At 31.8% G+C, this 21,000-nt stretch overlaps 1 protein-coding gene across 3 annotated transcripts; it reads right to left on the bottom strand.

Annotated features, from left to right (window-relative positions):
• Nucleotides 1-6,352: 6,352 nt before the first annotated feature.
• Nucleotides 6,353-10,706, bottom strand: LOC114270946 (zeaxanthin epoxidase, chloroplastic). 3 transcript variants are annotated; one of them, XM_028212568.2, is made up of 5 exons: nucleotides 10,247-10,664; nucleotides 8,948-9,012; nucleotides 8,802-8,862; nucleotides 8,140-8,286; nucleotides 6,353-6,635 (listed from the first exon to the last, which is right to left on the bottom strand). In XM_028212568.2, exons 1-5 carry the CDS (start codon nucleotides 10,518-10,520, stop codon nucleotides 6,520-6,522), a joined length of 663 nt encoding a protein of 220 aa, XP_028068369.2. In that variant the 5' UTR covers nucleotides 10,521-10,664; the 3' UTR covers nucleotides 6,353-6,519. The 3 variants fall into 3 exon arrangements, with proteins under 3 accessions (XP_028068369.2, XP_028068368.2, XP_028068370.2); XM_028212567.2 differs by lacking the exon at nucleotides 6,353-6,635 and adding an exon at nucleotides 7,113-7,455 and having other exon boundaries at nucleotides 10,247-10,706; XM_028212569.2 differs by lacking the exons at nucleotides 6,353-6,635; nucleotides 8,802-8,862; nucleotides 8,948-9,012 and adding an exon at nucleotides 7,113-7,455 and having other exon boundaries at nucleotides 10,247-10,634.
• Nucleotides 10,707-21,000: the final 10,294 nt, after the last annotated feature.

Below are 21,000 nucleotides of genomic sequence, written 5' to 3'. Positions count from 1 at the left end.
CGTGCGGATGACATCCTCCTGGGTGGGTCGGAGTGTTTTGAAAAGTTGATAAAAAGTTGATTTTTGATTTTTTACTAAGTTTTTTTTAGAAAGTGATTTGGAAAGTTGGTAAAAAGTTGACTTTTTGCTCTTTAGTTTAATATTTATTTATGATGTCAAATCAAATTAAAATGACTAAAATATCCTTACCTAACATATGAATTTTATTATTATTTTTTTTTTCATAGGCCCTAATTTGTAATTTTACACTTGCATTTTTAGCACTTGCCAAACCAATTTTTTGGCATTTTTGACACTTATATTTTTGAACATTTTATCAAAAAACGTGACTTTTTACTATGTTCCGAAAATGGCACTTAGTCCTCCAACTACTTCCTGCTTCATGAGGTTGTACCTTTGGGCAACCAAACAATAAATAAATAAATTACAAATACATACGATTTGCCGTATCATTTTAGAAATTATATTTTATTTTTTAAAGTTTTTAAATCTATACTATATATATAACCAAATGTAATTATTTCATCAAAAGCCTCTAAATATTTATTCTTAAATTCTCATAATTTTAAAACACTCTCTTTCTTACGTGGCAACCTTATTTGATTACCTTTCATGTTTTCTATTTTTCTTCATTTTTTATTTGTTTGATTAATTAAAATTAAAATTAATTTCATTACTTATGGATAAAGGTTTGAATTTCAAAATTCTTCCATATAGATAAACATATAAAAACTGAAAATTAATTTTATAATCTACAGATAAAGATAAAAAATAAACAATTAATTTAAAAAAATTAATTTCATAACTTATAGATAATTTAAAATTTCTTCCCATAAATAAACAAATAAAAATTGATAAATAACTTATAAAAATTAATTTCATGACCTACAAATAAAGATAAAGATTAAATAATTTTTTTTAAAAAAAAAACAAAATCACTCTCTTTCCCCCCTCATTTCGTACTTTAATTAAAAATTCATAAATAATTTATGAAAATTTATTTCATGACCTATGGATAAAGATAAAAAATTTAAAAATTATTTAAAAATAATAATTTCATGACTTATAGATAAATAAACATATAAAAATTGATAAATAATTTATAAAGATTAATTTCGTGGCCTACAAATAAAGATAAAGATTAAATAATTGATTTTCAAAAAATTAAAATAATAAAATTTAGATAAAGATATGATTTGTTAATCTATATATCTATCAAAAACATATATATCTAAATCTTTATTTTGATTTACTCATTTTTTTTCTCCTATCACATATTATCTTTTTTTTTTATTTTAAATTTTTTATCTTATGAAATGCTCTTATCTATAACTTCTTATCTCCTATTAAATTCTTTTTATTATTCGTTATTATCTACCAAATGATAAAGATTATAAAAAAAAAGATTTATCGCTCTGAATGAGAATAGTATTAATAATCAAATAATAAAGGCTACATGGGAGAAGGTAGCACAAAAATCTCACAAAATTAATTTTTTTCACTATATTTATAAAAGGTAATATTTGAGATTCTTTCTATTAGTTATTAAAAATAATTTGCATTAGATCATTGTTATGTTTTTTTTTAATTTTTTTATAAGGCTGTCATTCGTTATAGTATTTCTTTAATCCCATCTCTAAATTCTCTCTTTGAAATTTTTATTTTTTCAATAATTAAGTGCACAAAAATCTCACAAAATTAATTTTTTTCACTATATTTATAAAAGGTAATAATTTGAGATTCTTTCTATTAGTTATTAAAAATAATTTGCATTAGATTATTGTTATGTTTTTTTTTTAATTTTTTTATAAGGCTGTCATTCGTTATAGTATTTCTTCAATCCAATCTCTAAATTCTCTCTTTGAAATTTTTGTTTTTTCAATAATTAAGTTTAGAATCAATTTCTTATCAAATTTGTTTTCTTGATCCTTATTTTATTGAAGGATCGAGACGAATAAAACTTTCATATAATATATGAAATTAATGAATATAATACGAAGATGATAGGGAAGTATTACATATTTGTCAATATCTCTATGTTATTATTAGTTGATTTGCTAGATTATACTATCAATTTAGTGCCCATATGATTTAATTCAATGTTCATGACTCTATTTGTATTTGACCATTTTTTCGTTGAGTAACCGATATAATTTTTTTTTGGGTATATAATGATTAAAGCTATCATTTGTTATATTTTTTCAAGTACAATTCAAATAATTTTTTATCATTTTTTTATAAATAAAATGGATTAAAACTATTCTCTTATATAATTTTTATAATACTATGACATTCTTATCTTGATTAATTTTTTTAAAATGACGTAGGAACTATGCAAGTATTATTCAAACTATGGAGAATGATTTATACTTTGATATGATATGAGTGTGTCATTGATAGAGGAAATCAAAGATAGAGAGTTGCTAATAAAATCAATTAATGATTTGTTTGAGAAGTTCTTTTTATAAGCAAGACAACAAACTTAGATTAAATTTTTTTAAAAACTACTTATAAATTATAATTAAAAGTTGATATTTATTCATAATTTGATCCCACAATAATAATATACACCACTGATTTAAAAGTCAAAGTAAATTTATGATAACTTTTCTGAGCTTATAGAATTTTTCTCTTTTAATATTTTGTTTAGTTTGATACAAGTTATTTATGTTATCAAGTGACACATAAAATATATATAGTCTATTTTTCCGTGCATCGCACGGGTTACTGCTAGTCTAGTTTATAATAAATGATTGGTGCTATATAGGGCTGTGCCATTTGAATTACTAACAATTAAGTAAATTACATAGTGATCGATATAGATTATTAAATCTATCTATTAATCATATTGTTTGATTTTGATGATATCTAAATTATATTAGATTTATCATGATTTTTAGTACGCATATTTTATATTCTTTGACACAAAATATTATCTGTTATATGATGCATTTAAAATGAATAATAAAAAAATACTGTATAATGAATAGTAAATTACTATTCATTGTTTGAAAATCTCATCTAGATCACTATGTAAATAATATTTCACTATTTATAAAAAAACAACCTTTGGCCTATAATTTCAAACTTCTGTTCGCAATTTGAAAGGGAAAAACTTGAAGCAGACCATTCAACCGTGTCCTCATGATTCGGACAGCGTGCAAAAGTTAAAAGTGAAACGTCTTTCCTCCGAGTCCAGATCCCCTTCTTGAGCTCCCTCCTTGAGCTCCCTCCTTGTAGGAGCCTTCGGGTCTACTTTGAGGCCCAGTTTTGATAATCCGAACCGTTCATATTTTTAGATTTATTCAGTATATTATACCTGTAAAAAATCAAGTTGATCGGATATCAGAAAGTATGCGTTCAGAAAATTGGGACTACAAACTATTTTTTAATAAACAATTTTCCGAACACATACTTTATGATATTCGATCAATTTGATTTTTTACAGGTATGATATACTGAATAAATCTAAAAGTATTAACGGTTCGGATTATCAAAACTGGGCCTCAAAGTGGACCCGAAAGCCCCTGCAAGGAGGGAATTAAGGAGGGGACTCAAGGGGAGGATCCCAATTCCTTTCCTCCTCCAACAGATCCATTTTGAAGAAAAAAAAAATCTGAATATTCAAACTTTATTCTTTCGATTGCATTTTCATTATGTTCTTTCACTTTTACATATGATATTCTCAAAGTGTTATTATTTATTTTCTTTGGTTATGTTTGATTCACAAAATTAATAATAACGTATTAATAATTCAATTAAATTAGTGTGGTATTCACTATCCAATTGGATTAATATTCATTGGATTAATAATCTCACTCCTACCCCATTACTAATAATCCTACAAATTTGTTGGATTAATTATCCATTGGATTAATAATCCTAAACCAAAATGTTAAAACAAATATAGGATAATTGGACCTACGGATTAATAATCTCAATCCCATACTCTAATCCACCAAATCAAACATGCCCTTTGCTCCTTTACTTTTATATCTATTTTATAGAAAGAGAGAAATTGTTGTAAAAAATGACTGAAATATCTCTTATTCTTATTAATAAATTTGTGAGAGAAAATCTATAAAGGTGAGGCATTTATTATTGAGCCTCCGTTTGGGAAGTGGGTTGGCTTTTTGACTTTTTTGGCTATTTTAGCCTGGGCTAAAAAGCTTGGTTTGGAAAAGGCTTTTTGGCTTTTTTGGTTTTTTTTGTGAGAGAAGAATGTAATGATTATGGGTTGGATGTGATGTTTTGTTTGTTATGGCTAAAATAGCCTATTTTGTTTTTTGTGGCTAAAATAGCCAAAAAAGCCTGAAAACCATCTTGCCAAACAGAGGCTGAGTTAGACTTAATAGATAAGAGTAAGACCTGTAAAATTCACAAGCTTGGTCAAGCCTTGGTGGTGTATTGATTTATTTGATAGTGAAGAAATTCTCGAGAAGGATTTTTAAGGAGTGGATGTAGGCCTAGCAAACCGAATAACTATAAATCTCTGCGTTTGCTCTTCTCTCCTGATCTCTTTTATATTAATTATTATTATTAAGAGGTCACAAATATTTTTTATTATAAATGTGTCATAAGGCATATGATCAATAAAAAATGGGGGATGCACCAATAAATCCCAAATTAATAACTTATACACTGTTTAGTTCTAAAAGTTTTCTTATAAACTGAAAGGTCCCATTACAATGTTTCAAACATCAGATTAATGTTTCGAACATTAGATTTCGAACATCAGATTAATGTTTCGAACATTAGATTGATGTGTAAATGGGACTAAATGGAGCATAAGAAAACTTTTAGAACTTAATGGTTCAACTTTTCAAAAACTAGGACTTATGAGTAAATTTTTCTTAAAAAATATCAAAACTCATAATTTAAGTTCCACAATTATAGTTGCAATGACATGGTATGTTAGTGCACCAACTAGTGTTTTATTGGTTGAAACAGTGAGACATTACTACTTTTGTGTTGGCTTTTGACAAAAACAAGTGGTACAATTTAAATGATGTAAAGTATTGCTTCAAATCTATCAAATAATCTCTCATCATCGTGAGGGAATTATGAAATTTAAATTATGAGTTTTTAACACTCTTCATAAGTACATTTTTATCTTTATGTTTTTCAAGCAGTTGATTATTTTCAAATATAAGTCAATTTAGTCAAATTGGACAATTATCATCCAATAATAAATATTTGAAAAAATTACAAATCAATATAAACTTTACAAAATATTTACAAATTCATCAAAAAATTCAAAATTTTAATTATTAAAATTAGTAAACTTTACCATTGATCTGAAATTATTTTTGAAACATGTACTAATTTGCAATTTTCTCTAAGTATTTAGCTAGTACATGAAAGAGCTCACAGAAGGGAGAAGAAAAAATAAAAATAAAAAATCAACAACTCATTATAATAAAGAGTGGAAAAAACCTTTAAAAGTGTACAAAAGTGATCAAGTTCTAATTCCGAAAATTGGTCTAGCCCGGCCCAACTTTTAATGAGGTTTAAAGCAAAATCTCAACAGCAGTTTTTTTTGTTTTTTTTTTTTAAATATATATATTGAAATAATATTTATTATGAAAATTCTGAGAAGATACAAGAGGCTTTATCAAAAAAAAGAAAAAGAAAAAGAAATATCAAATAATAAATTTCCTCATAGACTTGGAATTCAAAGAATTCAAATATTAACGGAATGTTCTACAAAAATATGTACTAAATTTTAGGGTAAATTACCAGTAAGTCCTATTGTTAGGACTTTTATTACCCATTAAATCTTATTGATAAATTTAACAAGCGATAAATTTATTAATTTCTCTTATTTTTATGAATAATTTTATACTAATAAATTTATCAGTTAAGATCTGAAGATAAAGTCTAATTAATGAAGCAACCCTTAAATTTTAGGGTGATTGACCTAAAAATCCCAAATGAATGACTTGTGAATTAATCAGTCCCAATTTTTATTTAATACTCTTGGAAGTCCCATTATGTGCTAATTTCCGTTTCTGCCCATTGCGGTTAATTAGTAATGGTAATTTATGATTGTTGTGTATTCTATTGTATACCCTGACCATTTGAAAAAAAAAGCGTACTGTAGTCTACCTGCCCCATGAGACGTTTGGATAATGTTCTAAAATATATGTAAACCATGTTTGAAGTTGATGTAGGGTAAGGGAGAAGTATTTCAAAATGGGATTGGTGTGAAAATTTGTGCGCCAAGTGTGTTAAACAATTCTGAAAAGTTCCTCCTATGGGAATGGGAATGGATGTCTTATGGGGTGGTGGCTTTGCTTATTGAAACATGTCATGTCGATGCGAATTGTTAATCAGAACGCAAGCCGAAAAGTGTTTGTTAGGCTGTTTTCCCAAGTCATGCTGAACATTTAAATTATACCACAAACAAAGCATTCAAATGTGTTTTCATATCTACACAATTGCAAATTGGGGTAAAGTGCCTCCAACTCATGTATCGAAACGAGACAACTGTTTATGCGAAACTAAGGACGAAGCATCCTAATGTTTAAATTTGAAATGTAATGAACGGCGCGAACGTGAATGCACACCATCCACCATGACAGCGACATTATTAGCACTGTAAGAACACAATAACATAGTGTTGTCCCCCATCCCTACAATGAAATAAAACAAACATGTGATTAAATTCAAGAAAAAAAACCATACATGAGTCCGCGTTGAGTATGCTACATCTACATGACACCCCTATGTGATGTGGGAAAAAATGTAACCATACAACAAATATGCATCATACAATGTGCGCTCGTAACCACTTATGCGAACCGTGACCTATCACGTGACCCTGTCACATAATGCCGTGCATCTACCATTGCCACACCACAATGCAACATTACCCATTCCCCCACACAAATCAAACAAAATCCAAACACAAAAACAAAGCACATTTCAGAAAAATGTAGTAGCAAGGAAACCAAAAACACTACTCCCTTTCTTCACAACTTCCCAGCCTGTCAACCACAATCAACACTCCACTGAACGTTATTACCTTCAGCACCGCCACCCCAGAATTCAAATATACAAACAAAGACACCACCCACGCACGTCCTTTCCAAAGGTAGACAACAGAACAATGCAATCAACGGGATTTACCACTCCCTTGTCAAAACGTTACACACTACAATGAAGGGTAAAAGCGTCACAAAATCAATCCCAAAACACACAAATGGGATATTCCTTATATCATTACCAAAAAAAGAGGACTTCCAAGGGTATTAAAAAATACGGAAGACTACTCAGTTCAAAACTCTCCCAAATGGGATTTTACAATAATTTTCCCTAAATTTTAACCAGTGGTCTCTGAATTGTCACTTGGGTCTTCTTCACTCTCTGGTTTACTTTCACAGCCTTCTGATTTTCCAGAAGCTTCCACATTCTTTAGCTTTGAAACGCGAAACATTGCTAGATGGATATCCCCTTCCAACAAAGAAAAATCATTTAAACAAAATTAAGATGATTATAATTGAAATTTATGTATATACAAATGTATGTGTATGTGTATAAGACCTTAAAATCGAGTAAACATTCAATGTAACAGTGATACCGATAACGTGGTATCGTCAACAAATAATAAACCCTACATCGCAAGGATGAACGCCTACTTTTCAGATAAAACTACCTTACCACATATGCATAGGAGGGTAAATTGTGAGACATTATTGGATGGTGATACTGGTGATGTGGTATCATCATTGCATTGAAGTTTTTTTTTTTTTCCTAAAAATCAATGTTACAACTCAAGACTTGCATAGACCTTTGGTGTTGGAACCATTGTTATCAAATTGTGGATGAAATGGTGAATTGTTTTGCTAGAATAATGATTACTAATTTGCATTGAATTGTGAATATAACTAGTTGATCTCCTTTTTTATTTCTTGATAGAGAGGCGAAAATGACATCGTTTCATGCATTATGCAAGCAGAAACAAAATTGAATTGCAATGAATTGGAAAGTAGTGTGGTTTCCGATTCTAATAAGTGTGCTTTTGTTTTTTTCACCATCAATTTGCTACCAACTTGTGGGTATAGCATTCCAACTTACGCTAAACCCAAAAGTAGAAAAGTAAACTAAATGGATAAGATCAAGATAAAGAAAGAGTACCAAATGTAATATAACTTCCAGATGGTGCTGTAGCAGCAACACCGGGTCTAAGCCGTTTTTCACCAATGAATGTACCATTGGTGCTATCCAAATCTGTCACAAAAAGACTCCCATCCTTCTTCTGAATGCGAGCGTGCAGACCTGACACTGTTTACGATTGGAAAGAAAACCAAATGAATACACAAGGGAAACACAGCCGTTCCATTTAGTCACACGAATTAATTTGAATCTAGTCGAAGTTTCTCTCCAATTCCTCATCAGTTTACTCAACTAATGGTTAATTGATTATACACATTAGTTCTGCAATCAACACAAAAACTTCCACAAAATCAGACACAAAATATATATGAATAAATGGATAAGACCCTGCAAAATTTGTTGGTGGGATTCACATCTAAAATATCATGCTCATCCATATACATTTTGGTTTCTGTATTCTTAGACTCATCCTTATTCTTATATGCATAGAAGATCGTTATACTAAATATAGTTAATTATGGTAAGTAAAGTCCCTCTATGAGTGGATGATTTAGTAAGCACATTCAAGTCATGTATAGATGTTTCAAAGCCCATTTTTATTTTTTATTGTTTACATTTTATTTATACCATTGAGCTGCACGGGGATAAGCAATGACTAATCAACAATTCAAGTTTTTGAGTACCTGTTGCAACAGGTATTACCATATCTGCTTTCTCAGGAGCACGCCCAATGGTGACTATCTTCTGAAGAATCACCAAAAATATATGGTTAACATTTTGTGCATAGTATTAACTAAATAACCACAAAGATGACAATTGAAGTACTTACTGAAGTTATTTCGAATGCATTGGGCATTGAAACCTTATAACCTAGGTGTCTGGAGTCACCGTCACCTATATAGTTACCAATTTGTATATACATCATGCATTGTCATGTGTTGCATATAAGGTACAAAATTGAAGGGCAATAAAGAGGTACAAGTAAAATGAGATATAGCAAGCTTGATTAGTTCAAACACTAACCAAATGATCTTTAGAAAGCTCCTGAACAGAAGAAGCAGTAAATTTTGGAATTTGACAAACGAAAGGTCCAAACAAATAAATTTTATAGTCTTCCAATCAAAGAAGAAATCTTTATATTGAGAAATAGACCAGCATGAGTATGTGGTATAAATGTCATCCGATTTTGAGACTGAATTAAAAGATAGAGCTTCCAATTACGATTATATAAGGACATATTACAAACAAAATTTGCACTAAATAGGTCAAATATTTAGCATATTGGCAGTGTGCAAAAACTAATTTTGATGGGTATAGTGAAGCCAAGCCAGGGAGTTCATCCAGAAAATAAACAGAAATAATTTCAGATTACAATTTCAAACCACAAATTCAACTGAAAGCAACATGGCAGAGAATGAAGAACAAGAAAATAAACAAAAAACCCAAAAAACAAAAATAAAAAAGGTCCCAAGAAGTTTTAAGGAATGGAATTCCAAGAAGCAATATCAGTTCAGAATACAGTGGTGAATAGGAATGGCCAAAAATGAAGCAGTTAAATTACAAGCAATTCCTAATTTAATTTTGGGGGAATTCTACCATACATACACATAATAACACATTGGGTTGTAAGTAACTAACACCAATTTGGGCATAATTAAAGTCCACCTTAGACATAACCAAAATAACATGGTACATGACCAACTTTGATTTCACAATTTGTTGGCTCCACCACCACCACCACCACCACAATGGATCATAATCAACACCAATTTAGACCTAGAATATGATATGCATCATGTGGTATGACCCTTTAGTTCCACTTTATAAGGCAATTAACATTGTGCCACATAGATGTAGACCACTTATTTTGGTTCAGCTGATAATGATTAGAGAATGAATTGGTTATATCATGAAGTAGCTGCAACTTGTCTCTATAATCCCTTTTGCTTTTGCAATTATGGGACTTCACTGTAGTTATAGAATAAAAATAAAAATAAAAATTTATTTAATTTAATCGAGTATATATAGCCCTGATAGAACAGAATGGCAAAAAAGAGGAGAATGGTGAAAAAGAATTCAGATAGCCTGACCCCATTATAGAAAGCAGAGAAGAGCAGTATTGACTGACCTACAGGTTCAAGAAGCCATCTTTCTGAATCATCTGTTGCAGTGGTTTCAGCCCCAGAAGCACTTATGGGGACAACTAGGTTCCTCTGTTGCCTTGTTTTGAGTCTACTACATGGTAGCTTTGTGGGTATGTTATTATTAAAGCCCAGAAAGGGGACAGATATAGAATGATGAGAACATGGTTTAGAGTGGAGGTGAGGAGATAGAGAACAGCTTGGCCTTTGAGGGCTTGGAAGCAGCTTGGCACAGGAAAGAGACTGTGCAGATACTTCCATTTTTGTGCCAAAAAAAAGTTGCTGCCAATGCTCCAAAACTCACACAACACTCTGGTTTTGCTCTTTCATTGTTTGTTTGTGGTGGAATAGGATAGATAGCTGATGGCTATTTTGATCTCATGCGGTGTTGAGTATGTGGCACCCATTTAATGCTCTGATGGGGATTTTGGATAACAAAATCTTGACTTCGGGTTAAAATTGAATAGCTGAATCTGGGTGGGGAAAACCCAGCCGTCCTTCCGGGTCCAGGTTAAAATTGGATCCAAAGCCTAACAAAATGTTCGGATTTTCCTTTCTAAAATATAATCCCTAAAATAATTGGAATTTAACTATTATGTCAGTGAATGAAAAATTCAGCAATGATAGAGGGTCCGAATTTCTTAGGTTCGAATGGCTCGAATTGACCAAAACGACGTCGTTTTGGACACAACACAATACAAAACGACGTCGTTTTGGTCAATTCGAGTCATTTGAGCCACGAATATTGTGGCCATCAAACATTTTTCTGAAAAATTATTGCATACTGTTATAGGGTATCACTTGAAGTGGTATTTTTTATTAATAATAAACGATTACGTTTTATGTTATTTTTTAAACACTAACATAAATATGATAGATAGATCCTACTATTTAAATCAATTATATAAAAAGAAAAAAATATATCATGTTCATATCCTTTGCAAGTGCAAAAATTACTCCATTGTATGACACATTTGAGGTTTTGGTCCTAAATTCCATATTGTTCATGAGCTGGGGCGGGTTTTGATAGATAGGGTTGAGCAAATTCATGGTTGAAGTTTAGCTTACCAACCCTAGCTTCTTTTGTTTTGTTTTGTTTTTTCTGAGACTTTATTTATTTATTATTTGTTTTAAACAATCAAGAATAGGAGAACAAAAGACTCAAACTCAAACTTGAAATCTGATAAAAGAAAGTCTCATTTACCAGGTTAACCCCTTTTATCTCTTTCTTTTTTATTTATTTATTTATTTGGATAAATTATACTAACACCTCTTGAGGTTTCTATTTAATATAAATTCCTTTCACATTTAAAAAATTACACTTACCCTCCTATTAGATTAAAATGACATATTTGTCCTTTAGCTTTTACACATATAAAATAATAAAATAATATTGATATTTTGTTTATGCCATTTCAAGAGAAATAACAACCATTTTCTTTGGTTTAATTCACACAGAAAACAAAATTTTTATTTTATTTTATTTTATTTATTTTTGCTATATTTTTTTTTAATATTTTAAGTAATTTTTTTATTTTTTATTTTTTAGATACATCTAATCTAGATATACTTAAGAAGTATAATAGTTTGTGATTTTTTTTTTTAAATTCACCAAATACAAAAAAATATAAAAATACAAAAATTCAATAATACTGTAATAAATGTGAATGGTGGTGTTTGTAATACTGTAATAAATGTAGGTGAATAGACAAGAAAGAAAAATGATGGTAGAAATAAAAAAAAAAATTCTATTTATATATAAAAATTTATACAAAAAATATCATAAAAATATTGTGATAGTGATTTTGTTGTAAATATAAATCATGTTTATGGATGTTTCGTTTTAAAGTGAAAGATCACCATTAAGGTATATCATTGTGTTTGAAATTTTTATATAAAATTTATATTTGTATATTATCACTCAGTAAGAATATGTTCATGTAGAATTTAATGATAGAAAGTTATAGAATATAGTCATGATGATAGAAAAAAAAAATAGGTACAAGTTCAAAATGGACATTTAAAAAATTTCAGAGTATAACATTAGCAATCTAGAGATCAATTTATAATGAAATTACAAACTTTAGAGAGGAGAATGCAATTTTTTAAACGTGAGAGACATCTATATTAAATAGAAATTTCAGGAAGATGTTAGTGTAATTTACCCTTTCTTTTTTTTTTAATAAATAGAATTTCATGGGTGACAGACAATGTGTGGGCATTGCAGCATATGCCAAGCGCACACATCAAAATTAACGTTAAATGTCTAAATCTTTTAGGAGTTTTGCTCAAATAACCATATTATTGACTTTATTTTGCTAAAAGATGAGTTGAGTTAACAGCTTAATGTTACCCCAAGTAGTGCAAGTTAGGCAGAGCATTCATTTTTACATTAGAGAGTTCCAAACAATGAGCTCTAAAGCCAACTTTAATAAAGAAAAAGTTAGGGATCATGAAATTTTTTTTTCATGAAAGTGATCATGAAAGAGTTTTGATTCTTGGATTACCTTAATTAGTGTGTGGTGCTTTATTTTAAATATAATTCAAGGGTCACAAAGTTTTCATAATTATTTTCATAAAAGATTTTTAATGATACCTAACATTGCTACTTTAATAAACTGGTAGTGAATAATAATGATAATAAACAAATCAAAATATCATATTGATGAGTGGCACCCACTGATTAGAGCTCTCATTGCTTAGAGCTTGAAAACATTTTTCTTTTTTGGATTCAGGTCTCATTGCTTAGAGCTTGAAAAAAATATCATTATTGCATCTGCGGATTCAGGTCTCAGAATAATCGGTTGTCAGCCTAATTTAACCAAATTCATAGAAGGGACCCACTACCGAGGTACTAATGGAACTCAGTCACACGCTCCAAAAGAGACCGATATTGATTGGAGTACAGTATGAGATCTCCACAGAGTACCAGCTGGATAACCCAGCATATTCGCAGCATATTCGCACCCTCAAGGGTCGAAGCTAACTCATTCCTATAAAATGAGTTGCCTTCACCATCGGACCATCACCTCTGATGGTCAAGTTCTACTTTGATATATGATCAAATTGAAAAATATATTTTGTTAATGTTGAATATTTTTCATTTTTATGAATAAAATTAGTTTGTAATTTTAATATAAATATTTTGATTAAACTTAGAAAATATATTAATATTTGCCTCCCTAAATCACAGTTCTGATTTCGTCCCTGATAGTGCCCATACTTTTTTTTTTTTTTTTATAATTCTTTAATTATTGTTTTCTCTTCATGTATACATCACATTTTTATTTAACAAACATTTTAATTAAACTATTAAAATATTCATTCACACCCCAAATTTTTAAACACTAGACACACCACAATTGCGATTCACTGAGCAATGTGAATTATGCATTAATGAAAGAGCTGGTTGGTTCAAGGAATAATCAAAAGTGCATGATTTTGAGTGAGAAAATCCCATATCTGATCTCATCTCATCTCATCTCAGTTAGATAATTACATGTATCTAAAAAATGGTACTAATAAATTATAAATATCCATAATTCAGTTCCAATATAATACTAGTATAACAAAATGAAGGCAGAGACTGTGCCACGTTGTGCCCTAAATGGGCCATTGAGGGTACGTATATGATTAAAAAGGAGACTACCCTTCTATTTTGTGGATTTCATCTTCCTTCCAACTCAGAATAATAATTCCAACCATTTATCTTACGGTGAAAAATATTTATATAAAATATTAATTTAATCAGATATTATATTATTAGATACATGAACAAATTACATATTGTATTTTAAAATGGATGAAAACTATGAGTTTAAACTTAAATCGTTTATTTTATAAAACAAAATGTAATTTGTTTATTTATTTTCATCAATATTTGATGAAGTTATTTTTTTGCACAGATAGTCTTCACTATGAGATTTACAAGATGAATGGTTCAAATCATTATTATATACATTACATAAAATAGAACGCACAAAATAAAATATGAAAAAATATAAAAGATATTGATATAGAGACGAGCAATTCTTAAAATGAAATATGAAGAATATAAAAAGATAATTTTGCTGCAGCTTCTTCTAATTAATTAGTTTTGCTCCAGCTTCTTCTAAATTAAAAATTAATAATTAAGAAAGAGAAATTAAAACCATCTCTTCATCAGTTGTCCAATAATCAACTTTGTTCAGCTTATGCTGTGTTTGGTTGGGGGATTTGAGGAGGAATTTGGAAAAGGAAATGGAAAAGGTAGGTGAAATGTGAATAAAATATGTATATATTTCACATAATTTCACACACCTTTTCCCTTTCCCTTTCCAAATTCCTCCACAAATCCTCCAACCAAACACACCATTAATCTATTTTTTCTCATAAAACACTCCAATGTGAACTCTACAAAAACATAAATAAATAAATAAATTATAAACAAAGTTATACTAATAATTTATCAAACTTTTCATATAGATGTAAAACCCACATTGGTTTACAGCATTTTCCCTACAAACAACATGAACTTAAGCTTATTCAGAAGAGTGACCCCTCAAATAATTTGAAGAGTGTCCCTTCAAATATTTAAAATAAAATAAAAAAAAACAAAATTTGCCAATAGGTGCACCTCACCTCACCTCACATTCTATGTACATTTTTATCTCTACGATTCTATCCACATGTTATCCAAATGAAAAGGACTGGAATTATATGGAAAATGCTAGAGGTCCCAAATTTTCTACCAAATAAATGACTAAATGTCTCACATGGGTGTGGGGTCCACAAAATTGCGGACCCCACACCCATGTGAGACATTTGGTCATTTGTTTGGTAAAAAATTTGGTGTCCCTAGCATTACCCTAATTATATACTTGGGTTAATTTCACTTATCAATTAAATTATTTTTATTTTTTCTACTATATCTCTAAACTATCAATTTCGTCTTTTCAACTCATAAAGTTTCTAATTGCGATTCATGTGATCTAATTGGAGACAAATCAACAACCGTAAAACTTTAATTTAATGGAAGAAAAAGTTATTTTAGAAAATTAGCAAATTTAAATTATATAACAAAACGCTCATTTTTCTTATTATTTTGAACAAACTACACTTCACAACCAATTTAATGGGTGTTCGTTTGCATGATTTAATGGGTGTTCGTTTATATAAAATTGTCTTTTTACCCATCAAATTAAGATTTAATGATTACTGATTTATACATTCGTCTCTAATTGAACCACATGGACAAAAATCAAAAACTTTAGGGACTACTTAGACAAAATTAAAACTGTAGAGATGAATTAGATTAACTAGTGATCGTTCAGGGAATAAAAGTAAAATTAACTTTTTACATTTTATTATTCGAATTTATAGGGATCATTTTTCTCATAGTGCCAAAATTAACTAGTCATCTTTCAAAGAGATTTTGCTTCCTTAGTTTGACATCTTTGGGTATGTTTCATCTTTAATAAACTAAATTTCTTAAGTACTATCATAAGATTCATTCATATATAATAATTCTACTGTTACAGGTTGAAGACTCCTGCGAAGTTCTAAAGGAATGAAGACTTTTGGTGTGTTTTCAAGTGAATCAAGTTAAAAAATTAATGGTTTAGTTTTTGGTTATTATGTTTTGTTTAAGGATGCATTGTGTAATGTGTTTTATTTAAGGATGCACTATATTTTTGGCAATTATGTTTTGTTCAAGGATGCACTGTTTAATGCATTGTGTAATGCACATATTTTTTTTATTACTAGTTGTATATAATTTTTTTTTTTTTGTGGGGGGGGTTGATGCATAGATTTTTTTTTGGATGCACAAATTTCAGTTTTTTATTACTAGTTGTACATAATTTTTTTTTGGATGCACATATTTCATTTCTTTAGTTATAGATGGGAATTGGAATTTCGAGCTTGTTCGAGATCAAGATCGAGCTCGAGCTCGTTCAAGCTTGTTTGCGTTGTCGAGCCTAAACGAGCCAAGCTCGAACATAATTTCTGAAGCTCGACTCGAGCTCGAGCTTGTCCCATTTTGACCGAGCCGAGCCTAACCATTTGAAAGCTCGGTTCGGCTCAGCTCGGCTCGTTTGCAACCCTACATAGAACGGGAACTAAAATATTGGATGTGGTGCAATACCTAGTGACACTTTTTCCCACAATGAATCCTCATTGTCAATTCTATCCTCAAAGTTCCTTTCCAACCACATGAACCCCCCCTCCTTAAAAATAAAAATAAAAATAAAAATAAAAAAAGAAAAAACAACACATTTTGCTCTCTTTTGCCTCCAAGTACCCAGAAATCAATTAAAAGCATATGAGCACCAGCCCCGGAGCCGCCTAATGATCATCAACCAAAAGAAATAAGCGGTGCCAAAGGTTCAATGCCACAAGACAATGTAAGAATAAGTGGTTCAAAGATTCCCCATCCTTCCTACACATGATGCACCATTGAGGAAAAAGAAAGCGATTCGGCTTCCTTCTTTGAAACGTATCTAAGAGGAGGATTTGTGCCGAACAAATAAACTGAGCAAAAGGTTTGGGTCGCTGCCTTGCATCACGCAACCAGGCTAGCTAGTTGGCTTGGGTCGAGGGCCGAGCTCGGTTAAGCGATGGCCTTGCCCTCAACTGGGTTGGTTCTTCACCGCGCTTCAAAGTCAGGCGGGATTTGCCTAGACAATTGAATGGCGCTTTAACTAGGCTAGCTAGTTGACTTGGGCTGAGAGCCGAGCTCGATTAGGCAATGGCTTTGCCTTCAACCAAGCTAGGTTCTTCAACGTGCTTCAAAGCCAGGCGGGATATGCCTTGATAAATGAATGGCACTTTAACTAGGCTAAAAGCTTCGGCCGAGCTCCAAAGTTGGGCGGAATTTGCCTTGACGAGTGCATGTAGCTTGACCGGGTTCGAAGTAGCTAGCTAGGCATCTCAGCTCTAGTCCGGTTGGGGATAGCACGGTCCCAAAGGTTGGTCGGCATCAAACTGCGCTATGGATAGCTTGACAGGAATATACTATGTGGCCTAATTGGAATGCTGGGAAGAAAACCCGCCAGTCGTACGCATCAATACCGTTTGAATGTTTTAGACAATGTTGTTTGACAGAATTGACGCGCACACGTGTAAGACAAAGAGAGGATAGTACATCCACGCGTCCAAGAAAGGACGACCGAGGTAGCGCACGCACAAACTATAGAAACGCTGCAGCACCTCCATGCAAAAAGTTTGCAATCTCTTACACTAAGTGATCCTTGTCTCATTTCTTCTCTCTAAGGGTGCTAACTTGATTGTCGGAGGAGTTTTCCAGCAACACACCCATCGGGTAGCTCACTGTCACTATTCTATCCACGCGTCCAAGAAAGGACGATCAAGGTAGCGCACGCACAAACTATATAAACGCTGCAGCACCTCCATGCAAAAAGTTTGCAATCTCTTACACTAAGTGATCCTTGTCTCATTTCTTCTCTCTAAGGGTGCTAACTTGATTGTCGGAGGAGTTTTCCAGCAACACACCCGTCGGGTAGCTCACTGTCACTGTGTTTTCAGGTTATACAGCACCGATCGGAGTAACGCAGAGCTTGGTCGCAAGGAGTATAGAAGCAAATAATATTTGTTCACCACACAATATCATTAATCATAATGCTTCTGTAAGTAAAAGACCATATAAAGATATTCACTTTGAAAGGCACAAACACTTTCCAAATTTTGTTTATGAAATGGAAAAGAAAGGTCATTAGGCTCATAATAAGTTTACCAAAAAAGGACTTACATGAAAAGATACTAGAAGAATGAATGAGCCAAACTCACTTATCAATCAGATTTGGAGATAAAGAAAAGCCCTCAACCAAAGACAAGATTCTTTGAGCCTCCTCTTCTGGAATTGGTTCATCATTCACGATATTCTCTTGAGAATGAGATGCATCTTTGAGCCTCCTCTTCTATCAAATTTGCACTAATGAAAGTTGGTTTGTTTTCTCCTTCATCACCAAGATTTACTTAACAAAGATCATCTAATGTGGCTTGAGCTCCTTCCTAAAATTTTGTTGGTGCAGGGTGAGTTTCATCTTCATGAATGTCTTCTGACGCCTCATGTGGTAGTCATGTTCACTAAGAACTTTCCTTCAGCTTCATGATAACCTAACCCTTTTGTCCTTCTAGGGACATGATTCCCTTGTTGAAAGGCTTTCCTCTGCGAAGATGTCAATGCAATGTCAAAGGGTGTAATTGTTCTTGTTGACACTTTCTCAGGATCTAGACCAACCTATACCCACATTTGTGCAACTTTTGCGTAGAAGCTAGGTTTCTTGAAACTTGAGACCTCTTCTTTTGGAATTGGTTCATCATTTACCTTTTGTTCAACATTTTCAAGTGAAAGGAATATGATGCCTTTAGATTTTTTCACATCTTTCTACTTCATGCAATCCCTGTATAGAAATGAGCATTAGCATAATGGTGTCAACCACAATTGTCCCCTCTTTTGTTAGTGGAGGCAATATTTGATGCATTGATGGAATGTTGAAAGTACAACATAATGATTATGCATCCAAGGACGCCCAAGCAAGGCATTATAAGAGGTGTCTACATCAATGACCAAACATTCAATATCCTCTTCAAGGTCCCCAAACTTGGTTTGCAGTTCAATCTTCCTCATAGGGTGCTGCTAATTTTGATTGAATCCCTGAATCATGAAATGACTTGGGTGAAGGTGTGAACGTCCTAACAAGCTTAAGGCCCTTCTTGGTAAGAGATTCACTGTGGACCCTCCATCGAGCATAACTCAAGAAATCTTCACATCATGGATAAGCCCAGTGATAAACAAAGGGAAATTATAGTCCGTCACTATTTCCAAATGTAACCATGGCCATGCATGAAGCTATTTTCCCTTGACCTTTTTCCTTAACTTCTATGGAAGTCTTCTGACTTTGACAAGGCATATATTAAAGATCACTAAAGTTCCAAAGACATTTTCAATGCATCACACAAGCTCAATAGTGCTGGAATTTTCTTAAGTTGAGCCAGTACATCATATTTCACTTGCTTTTCCTAAAATGATACTTGTTGGACTTCTTTTTGGGCTACTGATGTTTGAGGGTCCTGTAGATTTTGTGGTCTCCTCTGGTATGAGAGATAAGTTTGACATACATCAAAAATGGCTTTTCCATTGTCTTTACCTTCTTTTGCCTCATCACTTATCTAGACCATGTTCACCGATCCAACTGAAGATTGATCATCATCCTCAGTCATGTTCCATCTTCCTGAAGCTACATTCTTGTTGCATTTCTTAAAACAGTGTTTGGTTGGGGGATTTGGGACGAGATTTGGAAAGAGAAAGAAAAAAGGGTGGTGAAATGTGAATAAAATATACTCACATTTCACTTAATTTCACATACCTTTTCCCTTTCCCTGTTCCCCTTACATATTTTGGAATATTTTGATAGTACATTGGTGGTATTAAAGAATATTCCAAAGAATTTTCTTTGTTTCTTGGAGACTTCTACCATGTGGGGGTCAGAGTATGTTTTAGGACTTCTTGTGTACATTCTGGTGAAGACAATGTATGCTCAAGAGAATCAAGTATAAAAATAGGAGATGCGATGCTATCTCCTTCCTTAGCCTCTAAACAAACTACAATTTTCTTCATCATCACTTATCATTTTCTCTTCCTTCCTCTTATCAAAATATGCCTGCAACTCCAAATATTGTAGTTTTGGAGACAGGAATTCCTGAAGTGTAACTGGGATGAGGGGGAACTACTCTATTTGTTCATTACAAACCAATTTCTCTCCCTTTTTTCCCCTTCTTTTGGCCCTGTTTTTCCCCTTGCTTTTGCTTACTTTAGGCCTTTTCTTCTTCTTGGAATCTTTCGGTTTCTGTTATCCTATGGAAGTAAATTGAAACTTTCAACATGACATTTCGTCTTTCCATGCCTTTTGGTTCATAAACAACCCATTCATTTTCATTATCATTATTGACAGTGACTAGGTTAGTAGATGCCTTCTCTTGTGAAGGGAGCTCCCACTAGGAGCTTGTGCACTATGAAGCATGGGCGCGGGTATGGATAGTGATACGGGTACGTTACGAGTACGCCGATACAACAAGACTTAAAAAAAATAGGATGTGGGTACGACTAGGGTACGTCAATAAATTTTTTATTTTTTTTAATTTATAGTTTGAGATTCAATCTACAAATCAAAGTTCAATACCAAAACTAAAAGAAAAAATTACAAAACCAAAAGAGAAATCACAATTCAATACCAAAGTAAAGTCTATAAACTGTTTTAATGTCATTAAGGCCAAGTTTGGCTAACCTAAAAAAGTGCACTTATTTCATCTTTTTATCTTTTTTGGGTCACATCAATCAACATCTCCTCTCTACTTTTTCTATACATAATACAAAAAAAGTCAAAAAGTGCACTTATTTAGTCTTCCCAAACTTGGCTTAAATAGGAGAAATTACAAAAAAAGTTTCATTCCAAAAGCAAGCTAAGCAAAATTTGAAAATAAAATTTTAATTTTCACTTCCATCAATTTCATCATTAAATAATACATCTTTCATCTCTGGCGCATCAAGTTAAGAATTTGTAATTTCAAGTAAATCAAAATTCTCTAATAAATTAAACTTATCTCCACTAATGTCCCATAACTTGGTGTACCCTCAATGTACCCATCTCATAACCATGAAGTACCTACGGAGTACCCAACTATCAAAGAATGTATAAGAAGTACCCGATATGTATATCGAGTACTCGGTACGCATGCAACC

Source organism: Camellia sinensis, chromosome 5, assembly GCF_055761805.1.
Source record: "Camellia sinensis isolate YWXY chromosome 5, ASM5576180v1, whole genome shotgun sequence".
Classification (NCBI taxonomy): domain Eukaryota; kingdom Viridiplantae; phylum Streptophyta; class Magnoliopsida; order Ericales; family Theaceae; genus Camellia; species Camellia sinensis.
The sequence above is the reverse complement of the archived record's forward strand: the minus strand, read 5'-3'. Positions and strand labels throughout refer to the sequence as shown.